The sequence below is a fragment of the Petaurus breviceps genome, unplaced genomic scaffold (genome assembly GCF_028583685.1).
Source record: "Petaurus breviceps papuanus isolate PSGF00001 unplaced genomic scaffold, PetGlider_PUasm1.0 90769, whole genome shotgun sequence".
In the NCBI taxonomy this organism is placed as follows: domain Eukaryota; kingdom Metazoa; phylum Chordata; class Mammalia; order Diprotodontia; family Petauridae; genus Petaurus; species Petaurus breviceps.
Genome location: NW_027187341.1, coordinates 11500692 through 11522913, shown reverse-complemented (window position 1 = coordinate 11522913; position 22222 = coordinate 11500692). Strand labels below are relative to the sequence as shown.

Here is a 22222-nt window from a genome sequence, read left to right as displayed (position 1 = left end):
AAGGAGGGCAGGGAAGAGGAGTAAGGAGGGCAGGGAAGAGGAGTAAGGAGGGGAGGGAAGAGGAGTAAGGAGGGCAGGGAAGAGGAGTAAGGAGGGCAGGGAAGAGGAGCAGGAGGGCAGGGAAGAGGAGCAGGAGGGCAGGGAAGAGGAGCAGGAGGGAGGGAAGAGGAGCAGGAGGGAGGGAAGAGGACGGGCTGGAAGGAACCCACTCACTCTCTGAATCGCTGAAACCGCTGCTGCTGTCGCTGACACTGGCGCTACTCCTGCGCTTCATCCTCTTCAGGTGCTCCTGGTACTCGAAGTGGCGCTGGTGGAAGGGAGACGAGAAATCGGCCATGACCTCATCGAACTCACAAAGGACATCAGACAGGTCTGCAGCCACCACTGAGTCCAGGGAAGGAACTACGGAGGACGAAGAGCCGGACCATAGAATGTGAGCTGGGAGGGGGAGAGAAAAGCCCGGCCCAGCCAAAACCCGCACCTCCTCAACCAGCCCAGCATCAGCCTCTTCCCTCCAGGATTCCAAAGCTTCGGGGCCTCCAGGGTCGGGTGCAAACCACTGCCGCTGGGAGAAGATGGGTGCAAGACCTCATCTCAGTCTGCCAGTTTAACACGGACGGAAGGGAATAGAAAGGCAGAAAGATGAGAGATTCGGTTCTTTGAATCGCATTTTTTAAAGTCTCCCTCCAACCCAAGAAAACAAACTTCAGAGTCAGTCTGGCTCATATAGGCAGAAGAGGTGAACCAGCTGGGAGAGGAAGGGAGGGCAGAAGCAATGGGAAGGGAGAACGCAGAGGACCGAGAAAGACAGGGCAGCAAGCAGACTCTCTCCTTTCCGTTTTATTTTTTTGTTTGTTTGAGAAATTCATAAACAGGATTTTTTTTTCTTCTATTGAGAATTAGGAGGGAGCTCGAAGTTGATACCCTTTTCCACATGACCTTTCTCCTCGCTTCTCAAATCTGACCCCACCTGATGGTCCAGGACTAGCTGATAAAATGATGATGAAGCTCGGATTAAGGGAGCCAGGGAGATTAGGCTCCATTCCAGGTCAGGGCTTCGGTCCGACTCTCGGATCGGCCCCAGTCCCCGCGCCCTCCCAGGGAGCTCGCTGCCCTGGGGGTCACACTCACCTGCCCCAGCGGTGGTCGCCGCCGCGCCCCCGGCGCTGCGCTGTACTGTGGGGGACTTCATGGGACCGAGCTCGGGATCTCTCAGAGAGTGAGGCTGAGATAATCCTGCTCCCAAAGCCGTTAACGCCGCCGCCGCCAGCGTCCCCTGCGCCCGCCGGACTCTGGACTCCACAGCACTAGAGAAAGCAAGCGAGCGGTTCCCAGTGCAGTGCGCTCCGACGCTCCTCTGAAGCCCGAGGCGGCCGCAAGCTGTTATAGCCTCGGTTCACCGGGCCAGGGAGGCGGGGCCGGAGGAGAGGCCGGTGGGAGGAGACCCGTGGAACTGGGGGAGAGCCAGCCCAGCGGCTAGGAGACAGCCAAGAGCTCGCCAGGGACTGGCACCTCCCAGGTCCAGGCTGAGCCTGTAGGACGATTTCCACTGATATTAGAAGTACCTAGGAGGTCCTCTGGTGCAACAAATCAATGAATGAATGAGTAATTGTTAAGGTGCTTATTACGTGCTAAGTGGCACAGTGGATAGAGTGCGGGGACTACAGTCAGGAACACTCTCTGTGAGTTCAAGTCCAAACTAAGACACTTACTAGCTGTGTGACTCTGGGCAAGTCACCTAAGCCTGATTTCCTCAGCTCCTCGTCTGTCAAATGACCTGGAGAAGGAAATGGCAAACCACTCCAGTGTCTTTGCCAAGAAAACCCCAAACGGGTTCATGAAGAATAGGACAAGACTGAAAAAAACGGCTCGGCATCTTACTCTGTACCATGCACGCTGTTAAGCACTGAGAAGGCAAATATAAGCAAACATGATCGTTCCTACCCTGAAGGAACTTACATTTTACTAGGGAAACATCACCACTAAGGGAGTGTGTTTTAGAATAGTCAGAGAGAACGAAGTTTGGGGTAAAAGGGAAATAGATTTAGATGCCCTTGTCAAGAATAGCAGGGTTGCTTCCTCTGTTCTCAGAACTTCCCAGCCACCAGCTCCAGAATATTCTGCCTCCACTCTGACCTTCATCCCCACCTCCACTTCAGCAGAGACTTCTGATAGGTTAGCTGTCAATTTATATTGCAGTGATCCGAGTCTCTACCGGCTCCCAACCAAACCACTGCTGAAAATACTCCTTCCCCTTTCCAACTCTCCATTATGCGTAAGCTCTAGGTCAGGTCTTTCTTGTTTGCTTGTATCTTTAAAACCCTAAGTTTGGAATAGTGCCTAGCAGTGCCTAGTAAATACTTAATAAATGCTTTTTCAAAAACTAGTTAGCTAGATAAGTTAGAAACTTCTGCAACATCTGAAGACAGTACCACCACCACATTAAGTCACTGCTAGAACAGTCTGAAGCATTAGAAAGGCATCAAGTGGAGAAGAAGACACAGAGACTGTGTAATCAGGAGGCTGAGCGAAAGACAATGAGTGAAAGGGAACTGATTAATGTCCTGCTGAGAACAAAGCTGATGGTACTTGTTCTCATTCTCTGTTTTTATGTTGCCCCTCCTGTTTCTTCAAGGGAGATATGAAACATGGTTTTTATCCCCCACCCCTCCCCAATCTTTGTTCTTTATGAGCTTATATTGTTTTCTGTTTCACCAGTTGTTTTGGAAAAAAAATTTCTCGAAGATTACGTGGTCATTCATCAAAGTTCTGATTTGTATGTGACCCTGAGATATTAATTGTAGCCAAGAGGGAAGGTATGGTTGGTGAAAAATTAATGAAGAGATATGGATAGATTTTAATACTGTAAAGAGGCAAATCCTGGCATAAAATTGGGAGCTCAGAGGGAAAAAAATATTTTATTGATATACATGTATATTACATGTGTATAGATTTATATACATGTATATTACGTGTGTATAGATTGATATACATGCATATGTGTGTATACACACACATTTATTTATTTATCTCTCTATTTTTTTTTATTTAGAGTTTATAGCTTCCTAAAAGCAGGGAGAACACATGACTCTTAACCAATACCCAGACCTAATGGACCTTGGGCAGTCCTGCTGGGGAAAGGGTTATAAATGAGCTGGAGTAGACTTTGTAAGGCAGTTACCTCTAGGATTCTCCTCCTCTATCATTTTTCCTTTCCAGGCCAGGTTTGAAAAGAAACCCATCCCTCCAAGGGGCAAGGTTGAGGCATTCACTAAAGAGTTCAGGCCAAAATGAAAAGGAATTTTCAGGCACCTACCTGAAATTCAGGTACATTCAGGAATACCAGGCACTGTGCTAAGCACTTTACAGATATTCTCATTTGATCCTCACAACAACCCTGTGAAACAGATGCTATTATAGTCCGCATTTTACAGTTAAGGAAACTGAGGCAGACAGATATTTAGTGACTTAATCAGCTAGTAAATGTCAGACTGGATTTAAACTCAGGTCTTCCAGACCCCAGATCCCCACTGTGTCACCTAGCTGCCAAGAAAGAAGAGGAGGAGGAGCCGGGAACAAGCAGTACTGTCCACACAAAGATGGGATCCAGCCAAGAGGAAGTAACCAGCTGCCCCTCCACAGCTCCTACTGCACTCACAGCTCTAATAAACTCACAGCAAAACCTTACTTGCAGCCCCAGACCAAGCTCTCTTTATTTCAGCTTCCTATGTCCATGAAAAAAAGCAAGTTCTTGTCCCAGTCAGACCCAGATCTCAATGGAAGCTCAGTCTCAAATGAAAACTTGGGCTGACCTGTGTCCCCTGAGCTCTTCACCCACAGGAACGCTCTGCATAGGTGTCTCTGGTTTAAGGGACTCAATGCCTTACTCAGTTTCCCAAACACATCCTGAGTTTGCCCAACTCTGACTCTTTCTCCTACTCTCTCTTATCCTCCCTTTTGGTGTTCAAACGGATCATTTAGATCACTCTGGTTTTTCTTCCTCTCTGAACCCACTGTTGCTCTAAAAATCCTCCCAAGATGCTTTTCAGGAGTTGGTAAAATAACCTTGCCTCTCCACGATCCATACATCTCCTTTTTCCCATCCCCCAGTTCACCTGGTTCAGCTCCAAGGTCAGCAGCTCCCCATCTGCATTTAATTACACTTCAACTCTCCTGGCTCCAACCAGACTGATCACAGCCAACCAACTACCTTAAAGTCTGGGAAGGGGGCATTTTCACCACAGTTACTGCTCAGGGAATGTGAACCACTTTTTTTTTCATTGGTGAAAAACCAAGTTATTCCTTGCAGAAGTGCATTCCTTGCAAGAATCCCAGGGCCCTTCTTTAGCTGAGATTCCACAAATTTGGCCCCAAGTTCATTGCTCTTACCTAACTTCTGGACATTTGTCCCTTTCAGGTCAGGGTATATGGAATTTTGAAGTTTTCAAGCTGGGCATACACATATTAAATTCTTTTAGAACCCAGAGATAAAATATTATATTAAAGTACATTAAATTTTATATTTTAAGAGAAGACATCTTACTGATGGCTTTTATCTTCACTTCAGTCATTTTAACACTCCAAGACTGAACACTCTCTTGTGACAGATAAAATCAATTAAGCAAATCCAAATCTCAAGAAAAATCAGTAAAAAAAAATTTAGTTTTAATTCTCCTGCAAGAATGAAAGGTTAAGGGGCGGCCAGGTGGCTCAGCGAGTAAGAGCACCGGCTCCAGTGTCGGGATGACCTGGATCAAATCCTGGCTCGGATACTTAGCACCAAACCCAGAAATAAGTGGCCGTGTAACCTTGAGCAAGTTACTTAACCCCGATTGCTTTAAAAAAAAAAAAAAGAATGAAAGGTTAACAATCAACATAGATGTTACTGGTTCAAAGGAATCTAATTGCCTCAAGTGAAAAGCAAAAGCAAGAAATGCTAACATGTGGAGTCAAGTGTTAACATTGACATTTCCAGGAACCAGGACATGAACATGTAGGAGAAAAGTAGTAAGGGATTATTATTACTCAGTCAGTCTTACTTGTAACTGTTTCCATGTTTTAAGAGTGTGTTCAAGGCCCTATCTGTTGCTAACAGTGACTCATTCTTACAAATAAAATAAATATTAACAAGTTTATAAGCATAATATATCTTATAGAAACCCTATGACTGACATTTTAAAAAATAACAAATTTTAGCAGCAAAATAAGTCTTTAAATTTGCAATTTCCACACACGATTCTGTGCAATGCTGTTGTCATTGCTGGGAGATCAGCACATCATGTTATTTAAATTCTACACACTAATATTTGCTGACATCTTTCTGTGTTTGAGTGTTTCCATACTTTAAAGCATGATGTTTTCTGCAATATTGTAAGACATCTTCAACAAAGATGAAAATGGCATCAAAGTCATCTCCCATACTGATGGGTAGATTACTGAACTTGAACAGGCTATAAGCCAAGACTAACACAGAGGGAAAATTGCTACATGACTTTTTGTTCACAGATGATTGTGCACTCAACACAGCCTCAGAGGCTGAGATGCAGCAAAGCATGGATCAGTTCTCTGCTGCCTGTACCAATTTTGGCCTAGCAATTAATACCAAGAAAACACAGGTTCTCCATGAGCCAGCACCACACTATCCATATCTGGAACCATCAGTTACAACAAATGGAGAAATTTTAAATGCTGTGGATCAGTTCATTTACCTTGGCATTATACTTTCCAGGGATGTACACATAGATGATGAGGTTGTTGCACGCATTGTCAGAGCTAGCCCAATGTTTGAGCAGGATCTGAAAGAAAGTGTGGGAGAAAATAGTTATGAGGCCATCTACCCAACTAAAAGTCTACAGAGCCATTGAGCTGATTTCATTGTTGCATGCCTGTGAAATCTGGACAGTATACCAGCACCATTGTGCATAGTAACAGCAACATCGTGCGATAACCAACTTTGATAGCTCTTCTCAGCAATACAATGGTCGAAGACAATTCAAAAAGACTAATGATGGAAAATGCTATCCACAAGAAAGAACTATGGAGTCTGAATGCAGATTGAAGCATACTATTTTTTTTTCTATTTTTCTTTCTCATGGTTTTCCCCTTTTGTTCTGATTCTTCCTTCACAACATGACTAACGTGGAAATGTGTAGGATTGTACATGTATAGCCTATATCAAACTTTATGCTGTCTTGGGAAGGGGGGAAGAGAGGGAGACAGAAAAAAATTTGGAACTCAAAATCTTATTAAAGTGAATGTTGAAAACTATCTTTACGTGTAATTGGAAAAAAAATAAAATACTATTAAGTGAGGAGAAAAAAGAAATTACCTCTCATTTACACTGTGCAGATCCTATGTGAGTTCAGTGAGGGAATGAACTTCTTTCTTTTTCATTGTTCACCTTTCTTTGTGCCACCAACACTTGTAGTAAAGATTTAACAAATGCTTGTTGACTGTTGAGGGAAAGAACAAATTTTGCTAATGGAGAAACTTAAATACAGAGAAAATAAATTACTTACCCAAGATTGTACAATGAGTCATTTTCTCTTCTGAATCTGGTGCTCCCTTTAAAAAAAATCTTTGGTGAAGATACTTTTCTTCTTCTCTCCAAACTTTTAGCTACACTTCTTGGCATGGACACTACTGAGTTTGACCACAGACTTTGAAATGTAAATCTTTCCTGAAAGCAGATGTTAATTTCTTTTTTTTCACATAGGAACTTAGTAATCATTAAAATGTTCCCAAATGTTAACCATTTCCCAAATTCTTCTCAAATAAACATTATGTAAAGCAAGTCCTTAATCCAATATCATCCATATATCTGATATTACAAGATTTACTCAGGTAATCCAAATAAAGATTGCAGACAAATCAAGTAATGCTCAAAGGGCTGTAATTTTCAAAAAATAACCCCCAAATCTTCAAGAGTTGTCAGGTTTTCCACCTAAACTTGGCATGATGTCAGCCACAGCATGGTAGAAAGACTTCTGGGTGTGTATTCCAAACTTGATGATTACTCATCAAGTGAACACAGGAAGGTCATTTTACTCTGCATTTCAGTTTTTTCTCTGCAAAATGGAGGCCTCACAAGGTTGTATAAGGAAAGTGTTTTGTAAACCTTAAAGTGCTATAGGATTTTGAGTTATATTACTTCTCCTCTCTGTAGAGTTATTTAGAATAGAGATCCAGCTACTTGCCCTCATGGAGCAAAGCTACAGATTGACTTTCAAAAGACAGTCCTTGCTCTGAAGGAGTTTATAGCCTAAAGGGGGTGACAATATACAAACAACTTTGTACAAACATGAGGGATTGTGAAAAAGAGACAGAGAGACAACGAGAAGACACTAACATTAAGAGGAATAAAAAAAAAGCTTCTTGTATAAAGTTTGGTTTTTAACTGGGACTTGCAGGAATTCCGGGAAACCAGGAAGTGGAGATGAAGAGGAAGTGCATTTTAGGTGTGGGGACTGACAGTGAAAATGCCCCAAATTAGAAGATGAAGTGTCTTGTTCAGGGCATGGCAAGGAGACCAGAGTCACTGGATTAAATGGTATGAGTGAGTCATTAGTCTGACTCCTTGGTAATGTTGTTGTTATTGTTGGCCATGGAAAACTGTGAAACAAAAAGATAAAATGAAAACTGGCCTTCAATCCAGTGAGGACCTCTTCTGCTTCTACAGTGATGGAGACAGAGTGATAAGAGAGTCAAAGGATACTAAGGACCACACTGTTTTTAGACCATCATTTAATCTGAATTTGTCTTTTTTCTCTAAATGTAAGATCCTTGTCTAATGACCAAAACCTCTAGAGGAAGTTTTAGATCATCTGACAAGGGATCAAGGGATGACAAGTCAACAGCCAGAATATTCACTGGTGTCCTTGCAACGTAAGGAAAAAGTAATAAGTACATTGTGGGGGGGCCCTTTTTGGTGAAATTGTGGAAGGACATGGATAAGGATGACCAGATGAACAGTCATAGATAGACTGTGGTCAACATCATTGAATAGAACTTCTAAACTGATACAATTGCAAATCTATTGGAATTTGTAATATTTATTTAGAACTTTTAATTTACTTTCCTCATATCAGCTCTGTGAGTTGGTGTAATGTAATGCCAAGGAAAGGTAACTTCCCAAGGTTCAGAATACCAGCATAGGTGCTCTCCATTTTATTCAGTGACAAATTAAGAACAGAGAAGATCAAAACATGACATCATTCAAAATACAGCATTTACTAAGTGTGATTAAATAATCTCCAAGTACTACCCCACCCCAGGACCTTCCACTCATTCAATCAATTACAAAGTCCCTGTTCTAAATACTACTCCACCCCTAGGCTGTACCTTCATTTAGTCCACCACAAAGCCCCTCTTTTCAAATGGAGATTAGTTTCCAATCTAAGTAAAGTACATTCATTTGTTCAACCATAGAACACAAAAAGGTCAAAAGTTCCCTGCCCCTGGATCACAATTGAATCTACCCCAGAGTTACATCAAGTTTAAGCACAGCACTTAATACCCAAATGGAGGTCTTTTCTTCATCTTGACATGAGGCAAGTTCTCAGCAATCTTAGTTCCTGGGGAGACAAGGCATAGCAAGGCCACAAGATACATTGCCAGTCTCTTCATTAATTCATCCTCTGTCTGCAGAACAGTCCTAGAACCCCTGAAAACATTAGCAAAACCCTCTCCTAGGATTTCTGTAAACATACAGCAAGAAAATCCTTCTTCAGGGCTTCTGAACCAACAGCAAGGTTCCCAGACCCCTGCAACAACAGCACTGTCCTTCACCAGTGGACAATATTCACTCTGCAGGACAGTCTCAGGAGCTCTTAGCCAACAGCCAGGTTCCAGGACTTCTTCAACAGGACTGTCTTTCACCAGTGGACAAATCTGGCAAAACAACATCAAAACAGACAGACAAAGTACCAGCAAAACAGCCATGTCTCCTCAGCCCTTGGCAGCTCCTGGGGCAAGTCTCAAAAGTCCAGGGCAATTCAAAGTGGCCCTCAGCAATCCTCTCAGTCTCTCTCTGCCTCCACAAGAGTGCTGCTTCCAAAAAGTTCTTCTGCCTCTCCCTTGTCTCTCCAAATCTACATCACCAGCTCCTCCCAGTTCAGGACTTTCTTTTCACATCAACAAGTCCATCCCACAGGTGGGATTAACAAGCTCTGGGTTTTAACACAATCAGTTTGAAAACCAAGCCAATACAGGGGGATCTTTATATTCTATTACTATCACAGTTGGGTAGTGCATTTATTTTTTTTTTACATATGAAGAAACTGAAGCTTAGATGAGTTAGGGTCATAAAATGTCAGAGGAAGTACCTACCATATCTAAGGGACAGGATTAGAGCTCTACCTAGAAATCCCAATAACTCTGGTAAATGATGAGGTGAAGAAGGAAGCATCGTCCAGGAATGTCCCTCTCCCTGCTCCCACAAACTCCTCAGTCACTGACACAGTACTTTTGCCCTCTTTCAAAGGCAACTTTCTTCCCAATCAAATGAAGGAAGGAGGGGAGCACAGAGGGGCAAGAGAGGGCAAGCAGGTCATTTTCCCTCCTTCTTCAAACTCTACTCTCAGTAAATCCTCTCTTTAGGGGACTATTTTCCACACCAGTACTGTGGGGAGACAGTACTCTCTGGACTGAATCAGAGAGGAATTAGGTCCTTCTGAGGAGGCAGTGCACCCTGCCTCCAGATCTTTGTGCTTAAGTTGTAGCCCCAGCTGTCTCACCCTAGTTACCACTCTAGACATAATCACAGAATGAGTCACAGGATTTTAGGTGAATATTCTTTAGAGAAAATTCCATCTATTCTTATTACCAAGTAAAGAAACCAAAGCCCATAGTAGTTAAATGACTTGTTCTAGGTCATACAGATAGTAGTAGAGCTAGAATATAGTCAAGATCCTACTAATCTTTCAACAATAGCCCAATGTAATCAGACTCTTCTAAGCATTTCACTATATTGTGAATAAACCCAAACCCATGTGCTCTCTGGTTCTCAGGGCCCTCATCTCTAGATGTTGACTAACATTTTAATCCTACAGTAAGGTCCCCCCTTTGATGGCCCCATCATGTCATGGAGGAAAGCCTAGGTTGTTGAAGACTGTGTTATGGGAACACAAGCTCTGGCTGGTCCTATCAAGTATGGGGCCAGCAATAAATTTTATATAGTATGCCTTTGGTCTGAGTGTCAGCCTCACTAAGTTAGGAAGACATCATCAGACTGGCCACAGGGTGATGGTTTTTCTGGATGTGGAAAAGTCATGAAATTGTCACCATCTGTATGACTGAGGAATCAGGTATGTTCCCAGATGAATGAATTCTTTAAGTTTCTTCCTGACACATGGAAAATCTCATCATTTTGAGATAAGACTATCCACATGCCCAGATAGAAGAGAGGTTTTGTCTAAAAACAAGATATGGAATATAATTCCCATTCAAAGATTTAGAAATATAGGGGATCTTAGAGGTCATCAAAACGAAGCCCATCATCTCACAAATGAGGAAACTGAGACCCAGAGAGGTTAAGTGACTTGCCAAGGATCATACAAATGGTAACTATCTGAGTTGGGATTTGAAGTCAGGTCTTGCTGGATTTGAATCCAAGTCCAGTGCCCTTTCCTCTAAACCATGATGCTAAGGCAGATTTTACCATATAGAAACAGAGCAGTGTTCCATCAAGTGATCTCATGAAGAAACAATACCACTCATTCCTGTAATGATGCTGTCATCAATGTATGATTTCAGCATTATGAGTTCCCTCCAGTCAAATACATAATAACCTTTCCTCATCTTTTCTGGCTTGTTCAGCCAAAAAAAAAAAAAACATCCCTAGGAACCAACCTCCTAAGCTTCTCACAAAATAAAGCTGGAATTTGGATGAGAGAGGTGCTAGACATGAGATTTCATTGGTATGGAAAAGATAACTCACTCTGCCAATACACTTGAACACCATCTCTACACCTTGTAATCTTAGAAAGTGACTCTTGGGAGAGGTTAAATGTCTTGCCTAGGATCATACAACCAATATCTATCAGAAGTAGTACTTGAACCCCAGTCTTTCTGGCTCCAGCCCAGCTCTCTAAACATTGCACCATGCTATCTCTAAGGACGACAGATATAGGATCTGTTCCATGGCCTATGCTCTCAGAGCCATTTTAATTTTGTAGGCTCTTTCAAACCTCAAGCTCCTCTGTCTGGCAAAAGTCTTTGAGAAGCCAGGAATATCTTACACCACCAAAAGTTGTTGGAAGAGAATGGCCACAAAAAACATCTACTATAATATAGAAGGAGCTAGAAGGGGAAATGTAATCCTGTATCTTAATGATTTCCCCAAAGCCAAAGTATTTCTTTCTGAAACGCCACCTTCCAAATGAGGACATTAGAAAATTAGAAAACATCCAGAGGATGGCAACCAGGATGGTGAAGGGCTTCACATTCATGCCAATTGATTACAGGTTAAGCCCAACCTAGGGTCCACAAGCTTGCTGTTTTAATGTTTTGATAACTATATTTCATTATAATTGGTTTCCTTTGAAATCCTATGCATTTAAAACATTATTCTGAGAAGGGTGCCCATAGGCTTTACCAGACTGTCAAAGGGATTCATAACACAATGAAGAACCCAACTCATGGGTTAAGAGAACTGCTTAGCCTGAAATAGAAAAGGGTTGGGATAGGGAGTCAGATATCTGCCATTAAAATATCTGGGTTGGTGCACAGAAGAGAGATTAGATTTTTTCTACTTTGCCCCAGAAAGCAAAACTGAAAGTAACAGGAAAAAGTTACAGAGGGAAAATCAGGCTTGTTGTGAGGAAAAACTTCCTAACAATTGGAGCTGTCCAAAAGTGGAAGGGACTGTCTCCAGACAAGTGGGCTCCCCTTCACTGGTGGTCTTTAAGCAATGGTTAGATGTCTACTTAGGATCATAGAGATAGAGCTGGAAAGAACTTTAAAGACCATCAAATCCAATTTTCCCTTTTTATTGATGTGGAAACTGAGGCACAAAGAATTTTGAGTAATTTGCCCAGAGTCATACAGACAATAAGTATCTGAGACCAGATTTGAAATCAAGTCTTCCTAACTCCAATGTAGTGCTCCTCACTGTACCACCTCTCAAGGAGATGGGAAGTTTTTTTTTAAGTTTTGGTTGAACTAGCTAACCACTGAGGTGCTTTCCCAATATTGGATTCTGTAATTCTAGTTGAAGGAAGAACCTTCCCTGTAGAATGTATTTCACAGTGAGGATTAAGGAAAAAAGCATCCATTCAATTTAAGGGCTGAGACATCCAGAAAGTCACATCTTTCCTCAGTATCTTTCAGTGATCCTTGGCTTTCATCATGACCTGCTTTGCTATAACAATGCAGATTACAAACTCTCTTTTAAACAATAGTGGCCAGGCTTCTACCTAGCTCAACCAGGCCAGGCCTTTTAGAGTCAACCTGATAACTCCATCAGAAAGGCCATTTTATACTTTCCCATCTGCTTTAAAGATTTCTGCTGACAGCATATAAAGTTCAGAGAAAGGAAGATCATGTTTTATTATGCCATTTAATAATGCCATCAAAATATGTGTGCATCTGTTCAGAGTCTGGAAGAAATAGAGCCTCCAGGAAACCAAATTGTAGTTAATCAGTCCAACCATCAAAAAAACATTTGAGTGCCTACTATGTGTGAGAAGAAAGAACAATGAAAATCAGTCAGCAAGCTTAAAATACATTAAACTTTGCTCCCCTTTTCTACTCCTTTTAGCCACTTTCCCCAATAATTAGTGTTAGCAGAAAGAATATGAATGTATTTGTAAGATAGAAGTTTAATTCCTTTTTTATGAAAGTCTTATTGATGCTCTTTTCTTATTGATGCATCACTGTCCCCTTCTATTGACTCTACCTCCCCTCATAATCCTCTTTTTTAAGCCAATAAGTACAGTTGAGCAAAGCAGTCAACATATTTAAATTGTATACCTCATTCCTCACCCCTAGTTCACCACTCCACTGCTTAGAGGTGTGAAGCATGTCATCATCATCTGTCCAAATGTTCAGAAAATAGAAGGGAATAGAGTCTGTAAAGTGTAAACCAATGAGTTTGACTTTAACTCCTGAAACTATTCTAGAATGTACTATTTTTAATTATTTCATTTTACTTTTTGTTAATTACTCATTTTCTCCTCCTTTCCCCCCACACCAGGAAAAAACCAAAACCAAAAATCTTGTAATATCTATGCAAACAAACCAAATTCTCACATCATCATTGTCTAAAAATGTATGGCTCATTCTGTATCCTGAGTTCATCACCTCTCTGCTGGGAGGTGCATAGCAGGCTTCATCATTAGTCCTCTAGAGTCATGATTGGTCAAATGCATTGGTCAGAGTTCTAAGTCTTTACTTCAGCTGAAACATAAGAAATTTTGCTCTATCCTATTGTTTTAATTGTGTGGATCTTTGTGTTTCAAGTTTCTTTTTTACATACAATATATTGTTAGATTCTGCTTTCTAATCCATTATGCTATCCACTTCTATTTTATGGGTGAGTTCATACCATCTACACTTAAAATTATGATTAGTAATTGTGTATTGCCCTCCATCTTGACTCTTGTCTTCCCACTGGACTCCATTGACTCTGGAGGAGAGAGTGAACCCTGGTGACTTTGTGAAGCTCTGCCTCACTTAAATCCAATTTATACACAAGTCATACTATCACCCTCATGATGTCATTGATTTTCTCCCAATTAAGGACAAACAACAACAACAATTTCCTTTCATCCTATTTTTTATGGATTTAACTTTTCTTTGTTGTCTCCCCCCTCTTTATAAAGGAAAAGAGGATGGTTAGAGAGGAGTGTGTTTAGCACAAGCACTCCAGGTTTAGCTTCTGCTCACCTGCCCCTCTTCCTTTTCCCTCCTCCAGAGCCCAATCACTTGTTCTTATCTTTCTTTTTCTTTCTTTCTTTCATTTAAATCAACCCCTCTATAAGATTCAATTTCCTTAGAGGTTTTTTAAATTAAATTTTATTTTATTTTCAGTTCCAAATTCTCTCTCTCTTCTGTCTTCTCTCTCTCTCTCTCTCTCTCTCTCTCTCTCTCTCTCTCTCTCTCTCTCCTCCTCACTTCCCCCTTAGAATTTCTTCCACTGAGGATCAATCCCTTCCTTACCCTAGCTCCCTTTTATTCTTTATTCTTCTTTTTCCCCTTTCCCTCCTGTTTCCCTGTTGAGTAAAATGTATTTCTATACCCAACAGTATTTGGATAGTCTTCCTTTGACCAGCTCAGAAGAGAGTAAGGTGCCACTGTTGCTTGCTTCACTCATATCTTCCTCCTTGTCTGTATAGTCTTCCATTTGTCCATCTCAATGATCAGAGAGAAATTCTCCCACCTTTGTTTTCCCTTCCTCCTCTAGTGTATACCTTTTCCCTTCTCTTTCCATTTTGTTTCTAAGATCATCTAAGCATAACAGAACTACTCGCAGACCTTCTCTCTTCTTAGAGTCCCCCTCCACTCCTGATGATGATAGGTTATGAGGGGACACATGTATCATCTCTCCTTGTTCAGTCTTGCATAGTTGTTTGCTCATGATTATGTTTCTCTTGGCTCTTATGTTTTCAAAGTTTCTACACAGCTCTTCTCTTCAGTAGCAACTAAGTGGCACAGTAGATAGAATGCTGGGCCTGGAAGCAGGAAGACCTAAGTTCAAATCCAGTTTTAGAAACTTACAGTGTGAAGCTGGGCAAGTCACTTAACCCCTGTCTGCCTCAGTTTCCTCAACTGTAAAATGGGACATTTTTGTTACACATATGCATGAGTCTCCTGGAAGCAGATCTCTAGCTTCTCCACACAGAAAGATGCCATCAGAGGCACTCTGTGCATCTTCCAGTCTCTGGATGAGTGTCTGTCCACGTGGTGCCTTGGAGATATATTAGAGTATGCATGGATATTTAGGAACTGATTCTGGTACGCTAACCACATGGTGAGGAAGATGCTCTCCGATTGACTGCAGAAGTGTTCAAAAAGCACTAAGGCCACCTCTGGAACTTGCTGGCACTAGTGCTATGTAGGAACTGAGGTAAGGGAGACACTAAGCTGGTGGAGGGGAGAGTGTCCCCCTTAGGTACTGGGTAGGGGGATGAGGGCTCGGAGATTGTTTATACTTTTTCTCTTGTTATATCTTCAAAGTAAACATCTTTTTGTAAAAACAAAATTAATCAATGTTACATGGCTAAATGGAAGTGGGATACTAATCGTCAGCTCCTAAGAGTAAGGGGAACACAACAGATGAGGGACTGAGCCAATGGCAGCAGAGATGAGACAACCTCCAAACCCCCAGGTTACCCCAACTTTGAAGAGCACTGAGAGTGAATCAGAGCACACTCGATACATACGTGTACATATGTATGTATGTATGTATGTATGTATGTATGTATACCATCTTATTGGCACATCAATATTCCATAATTTTTTCAACCATTTTCCAGTAGAAGGATACTAACATTATTCCCAGGGTTTTGCTACCATGAAAAGTGCTGCTATTAATATTTTGATATAGGTAAGGTCTTTCTTTCTGATTTTGTCCCATTTGGGGGTTTGCATCCAGCAGTGAGATCTCTGAATCAAAGAATACAAATATCTTAGTGACTTTTCTCGCATCATTCCAAACCACTTTCCAGAATGGCTAAACCAGTTTATAACTCCAACAATATATCAGTTCACTTATCTTCCTGGGGCCCCTCCAACATCGACTATTTTCATCTTTTGACCTCTGCCAATTTGATGAGTGTGCATTGTTTTGGTTTTTCACTTCTCATTATTAATGACTTCATACAATCTCTCATATGATTGTTTATTTTTTTGTTTTTGTTTTTGTTTTCGAGGGGGGAAAGGCAAGGCATTTGGGGTTAAGTGACTTGCCCAAGGTCACACAGCTAGGACATGTCAAGTGTCTGATGTTAGATTTGAACTCAGGTCCTCCTGATTCCAGGTCCAGTGTTCTATTCACTGCGCCACCTAGCTGCCCCTGTTGATTTTTTTTAAAAGGAAGATCCTATTTGACTTTCTCTAAGCACTTAATGTCTTTAGGAGGAAACTAGGTGTATGAACAGTTAATAAGATTCAAGGTCCTTAAAAATGGAAATGAAATAGGATCATCTTTTCCTACAAAGTTCATTTGGGTAACAGAAATGCTTGTATAATATAAATGCTAAGTATCTGAACATACACAGAAGGACACGTGTTAAATTTCTTTAATGATGATGATCTTACATCAATCTCACTAATAAGTTTCTCTAATAATTATTATACTTTTTCAATGTTGCCAACACCTGGGAGTATTACATGGTTATTAGGACAATATTCTTTTTATAGGCTATATTTTATAGGCTTTTTGTTAACTTATCAAGAAAGCCCAGGACACTGATTTTATTCTATAATCTTTCTTTTAAAAAAAAGTGTCTTGAGTTATGTCACATTTACAAACATATTGGTTCCAGCTTTGTCAATACCCTTCGAGCACACCAGTTTTCAGAGAAGTCTGTCCACTGAAATTGTTCCCAGCTCCCAGCACCTGTAATTATTATCACCATGCAGACTGACAAGTAGATCAATTTTTTGTTTATAGGTGGAAATACCCAGGAAATGAACAGTAATGTAAACTACTGCATATGATATGATTTCCCTCCCTTCTTTCTGCCATCCATCCAATATATATTTTAGACAAGTCCTTCCTTGGCTTCTATCAAAGTATCTTGCCTTGTTTGTCCCACTAATAATCTGACCAGTGCTTTGCTCTCATCTCTAAATCACTTATTAGTGATTTATTACAAACGATACTGTATATCAATTCAACAAATTAAACTTTCTTTGCCATCCCCTATGTTGAAATAAGTGAAATTCTACCCACAACATTTCACAACAACTTTCAGTTACATTGCTGTTATTTCATTGTATGGTGATTCACCAATTACTTTTCTTCTTGCAAAATTGAATAGGGAATACAAGGGGATTGTGTGCCCTCAGGAGTTATGGCACAAACCATTGCACCCCACTGCACTTTGGGTTCTCTCTACACTAAATCAGCCCCAGTTTGTTCCCTTTTGGTCCAGTTTTGCACCCTTTGGGTCCCATGTGACAAGTGACAGCACAGATCTCAGATAAAATAGTGTGTATATATGGGTGCATATATGTATATCTATACATAGGTGTAGGTACATGTACAAATATTGTATGTATGCACATGTGTATATACATATACATTTATATCATAAATGAATTTTGTAGAAGACTTTGATCCTATTTCATTTCCATTTTAAAGGAATCGAATCTTATTAATTGTTCATACTCTCAGTTCTTTCCTAAAGAGATGAAGTGCTTAGAAAAAGTCAAATAGAATCTTCCTTTTTAAAAAATCAACAGCCACGGGGCGACTAGGTGGCTGTGAATAGAGTACTGGCCCTGGAGTTAGGAGGATCTGAGTTCAAATTCGGCCTCAGACACTTAATATTTAACTAGCCGTGTGACCTGGGGCAAGTCGCTTAACCCCAATTGCCCTCCAAAAAGCAAAAAAAAAAAAAAAAAAAAAAAAAAAATCAACAGCCACCTGAAAGATTACTCCAAGTCATTAACAAGAGAAGTGAAAATCACATATATGAGTATATACGTGTAATATATGTATATACAAAAATTACTCGATGTTCCAAAAGGCTTAGTGCATTTTTAAAGGCTGAATGTAAGACAAGGGTGTCTTAAATCAGCTCCAAAGAGCCTATTGTTAAATTTCCTGCGTAAACAATTTCCATTTTGAACATTTACACCTCAGAATTCAGGCTTTATGCTTAAGAAAGCGACGGGGGAAATATTCAACTTAAAGATGAACCCTGGACACTCTTTTTCGAAGTGCCAGTTGTTAAAACATCTCCCAGCGCATGCACGTGTGTGTGTGTGTGTGTGGATGTGCGTTGTGTATGCATGCATGCACACGTGAATATGTGGTATACGTGTGTATATAAGGTACGGTTCCCTTGGTTGCTGAAAGGAACACTGACGGACTCAGCTTGAGAAGCAAACCCCTGGGATAAGAGGTACAGACTTATCCTGAGGACCTGATTGGAAACCTCGCCTCTTAGCCAGGCAGCGTGAGGACCTGTTTGAGAACAGAACGCTGAGACCTCGAGACGTCATTCGGCAGCTTATTTGCCTATGGCTCTTTTCAGGGTTCGAAGGCGGTAACTGACAGCCACAAATCAAATCACCGCTTGGGGACTGCGGCGAGGTTAGAGAGGGGTGGTCAGTCCTCCCAGACAGAAAAGTGGGTTTAGAAGGCCAGATTTGAAATCTCAGAAATCAGACAGCTGACAGGATAAAGGAAGAAGGCAGAAGGCAGGAGAAGAAAAGGAGAAAACAAAAAAAGGACAATGAAGACCAGAAAAACCTGACCAGGTGCTGTGTGATTGGAGGAGAGCGCCGCGACTGCGGCAATCTGATTGGAGGAAGTCATTGACCGGCTGCCGGGGCTCATTGCCCTCTAGCGCCATCTACAGCCTGAGAGAGGGGACGCTTCTCACAAGCACTTGGGCTGCATGTTAACTGCCCTCTCTAACCTTTAGACACCCCGACCGTCTTGCTGCTGATACCGTAGCTATACTAAATCCACTCTTTGCTAAAAGGATGAAATAACTTTAATTCTTCGGAAGCAGTACCTCTTCCAGGTCTTTCTTTCACGCAGAACCTCGGTTGAATATTCATTTTGAAATATGGACCTTGGTTATTCATGGAATAATTAATTAAAAAATTAAGCGTCAGTTAAGAAAATATTTTGTAGTTTCTTGTAAACAATTCAGCTTTCTCTCCTTTTCAACTCTGGGCTCAGCTTATTGTCCAACATTATATATACTATTCTATAGGTGGTCCATTCAGATGCCTGTTGGAATCTGGGTAACACATTTTTCATTTCTCTGAGTGGACCCCCTATAAGTGAGTGATTACAGATCTCTTCCAGAAGGCTCTGCAAGGTCTTGGGGCTTGATATAATTAATATAATGTCATCTGCAAAAGGGAGCATCTCACTATCCACAGGGAATCCTCCCTCGGGCCACACTTCTGTCCTGGATTGCCTCCATCATAATGGGAAATAGTATTAGTGAGCATTTTCTCTGGCTGTCTCCCATGCCTGAAATGCTGTCCCTGCTATGCTCTGCCTACTGATCTCCCCAGCTTCCTTTAAATCCCAACTAAAGCTCCATATTTTCCTGGAACTCTTCCCCAACCCTTCATAATTCAAAAAGCCTTCCCTCTGTTAAATATTTCCTATTTATCCCATATATAGCCTGCTTTGTATATAATTGTTTGCATGTTGTCTCCCTATTAGATTGCAGGCCCCTTGAGGGCAGGGACTATTTTTTGCCTCTTTTTGTATCCCTAATACTTAGCACAGTGGTAGGTGCTTAATAAATGTTTACAGATTGATTGATTGATTATGCCTTATCTGATGTTTATTATCAGAAGGTTATTAAATAGGATTGTTTCTTTTGTTTGGGAGCAACTAGGCAGCACAGTGGAGAGTGCTGGGCCTGGAATCAGGAAGATTCCTCTTCCTCACTTCAAATTTGACCTCAGACACTTACTAGCTGTGACACCCTGTGCAAGTCTCTTGACTCTGCCTCTGTTTTTTATTCTGAAAAATGAGCTGGAGAGGGAAATGGAATACTGTTGTGCTGTAAGAAGTGATGAGCAGTCAGACTTCAGAAAAACCTGGAAAAATTATGTGAATTGATGCTGAAGGAAGTGAGTAGAACCAGGAGAACATTACTGTACACAGTAACAGCAATATTGTGTGATGATCAACTATGAAAAGAACACTGTGCACAGTAACAACCTCGATCTTCGATGACTGATTTTGATAGACTTAGCCCTTCTCAGAAATGCAAGGACCTAAAACAATTCCAAAGGAATCATGGTTGAAAATGCCATCAACAAGGGGCAGCTAGGTGGCACAGTGAGTAAAGCACCGGCCCCGGAGTCAGGAGACCTGAGTTTGGTTCCAGCCTCAGACACTTCACACACACACACACACATACACACACACACACCAAGTAGCCATGTAACCTTGGGCAAGTTACTTAACCCCAATTGCCCTCCAAAAGGCAAAAAAAAATGCTATCAACATCCAGAGCAGAGAAAGAACTTTGGAATCTGAATGCAGAGCAAAGCAGAATACTTTCTTTTTTGTTTTGCTTTGTTTTTTCTTCTCATGATTTCTCCCATTTGTTATAATTCTTCTATACAACATGACTAATGTGAAAATATGTTTAATAGGAATGTATATGTAGAGCCTATATCAGAGTGCCTGCCATCTTGAGGACGGAAGGAGGAGGGAGGGGGAAATATTTAAAAATTATGGAAGTAAATGTTGAAAACTAAAAATAAATATTTTTTTTAAGTGAGGAAGAGAGAAGAATTAAAGGATACACCAAGGTGTGAGAGACTGGGCTAATGATGTTGTTACAGATAGACATAGTAAAGTCAGAAGGAAGAGTAGGTTTCAAAAAAAAGAGAATAAGCTTAGTTTCAGACGTGAACATGCCACCAGCACAAGTCAAGATTTCTTTTAGGCAGCCCTTGAGGAGTATCCTTAGAACCTAGGTCACACCTGGCAGGATGATGTTCTAAGAAGAGCCAAGGGGTCAGAAGGGCTTCTAGTCTAGGCTCTGCCACAAACTTGCTGGGCAACTTTGTGTATGTTTCTCTGGACATCAATTTCCTCAGAAAGAATTCAACTAGTTATGCTCTCTGACATTCCTTCCAAGTTTAATATTGTATGAGTCTAAGCAAAGGTAAGTATCTTCTTAGCACAAAGGAAGAATTATGGAGTATCATTGCCTCTAGACTTTAATTTTATGCAAATTAAAGCTACTCTGAGATATCACTTCATACCCATCAGATTAGAGGAGCTATGGGAAAACAGGTACACTAATGCACTGTTGGTGGAACTGTGAACTTGTCCAATGATTCTGGAAAGCACTGTGGAACTATGCTCAAATGGTTATTAAATTGTGCATACTCTTTGACATAGTGTTACTACTACAATGCTTTACCCCCAAAAAGATCAAAGAAAGAAGAAAAGGACCCACATGTACAAAAATATTTATGGTAGCTCTTTGTGACAGCAAAGAATTGGAAACTGAATGGATGCCCATCAATTGGGGAATGGCTGAAAAAGTTACAGTATGTTAATGTGATGAAACACTGTTACGCTGTAAATGATAAAGGGGATTCTTTAAGAAAAAACCTTAGAAGACTTGTATGTACTGATGCAAAACAAAGTGAGCAGAACAAAGAGAAAAATTTATACAATAAGAGTAATACTGAAAAGATAATCACATTTGGAAAACTAAGAAATTCTGATCAACACAGTGGCCAACCATAATCCCAAAGGACTCATGATGAAATGTGCTATCTACCTCCAGATAGAAAACTATTTATTATTTAGCACAGTTCCTGGCACATAGTAGGCATTTAATAAATGTTTATTGATTAATTGAAAAAAATGAATGTTGAAAATTATCTTTACATATAATTAGAAAAAATTAAATACTACTAAAAATTTTGAAAAGAAAGTGAATCTGGAATAGCGGGACAAAACAATATTGCTGTTACTGTAGAAGAAGAAAGAAAGAAAAGGAAAAAGTCAGAAAACCATGCTGATTGTTTCCATTGCCATTTTTTTTCTCAACTTGACCTCAATACAGCAAGATCATCCTTCTCCTCTTCACTAATCAATTCTGTATTCCACTCTCTATAGCACCTGTTCCAAACCTTATTTTTCTTCAAGCATTCCACAGCACTTTTCCAGCTCTCTGAAGGATTTCATAACTCACCTAATGTAATGCCAAGCAAAGGCAACTTCCCAAGGTTCAAAATGCCAACATAGGTGCTCTCCATTTTATTCAGTGACAAATTAAGAACAGAGAGAATCAAAATTTAACATCATTCAAAATACAGCATTTACTAAGTGTGATTCAATAATCTCCAAGTACTACCCCCAAGTGTGATTTAATCAAGTACTACTCCACCCCTGGACATTACATTCATTTAATCAATCACAAAGTCCCTCTTCTAAATACTACTCCGCCCCTAGGCTGTACCTTCATTTAGTCCATCACAAAGCCCCTCTTCTCAAATGGAGATTAGTTTCCAATCATAAGTAAAGTACATTCATTGGCTCAATCACAGA

The 22222-nt window shown here is 40.7% G+C and overlaps 1 protein-coding gene across 1 annotated transcript in view; it reads right to left on the bottom strand.

The window, feature by feature from the left end:
• Positions 1 to 1379, bottom strand: part of RGCC (regulator of cell cycle) — a 16565-nt gene extending 15186 nt beyond the window's left edge. Inside the window, exons 1-2 of the mRNA XM_069068650.1 lie at positions 1132 to 1379; positions 214 to 402 (exon numbers count right to left, since the gene is read on the bottom strand). Of these exons, the coding sequence (XP_068924751.1) occupies positions 214 to 402; positions 1132 to 1192 (250 nt within the window). The 5' untranslated portion in view covers positions 1193 to 1379. The remainder of the gene's footprint in view (positions 1 to 213; positions 403 to 1131) is intronic.
• Between the last annotated feature and the right edge of the window lie 20843 nt (positions 1380 to 22222).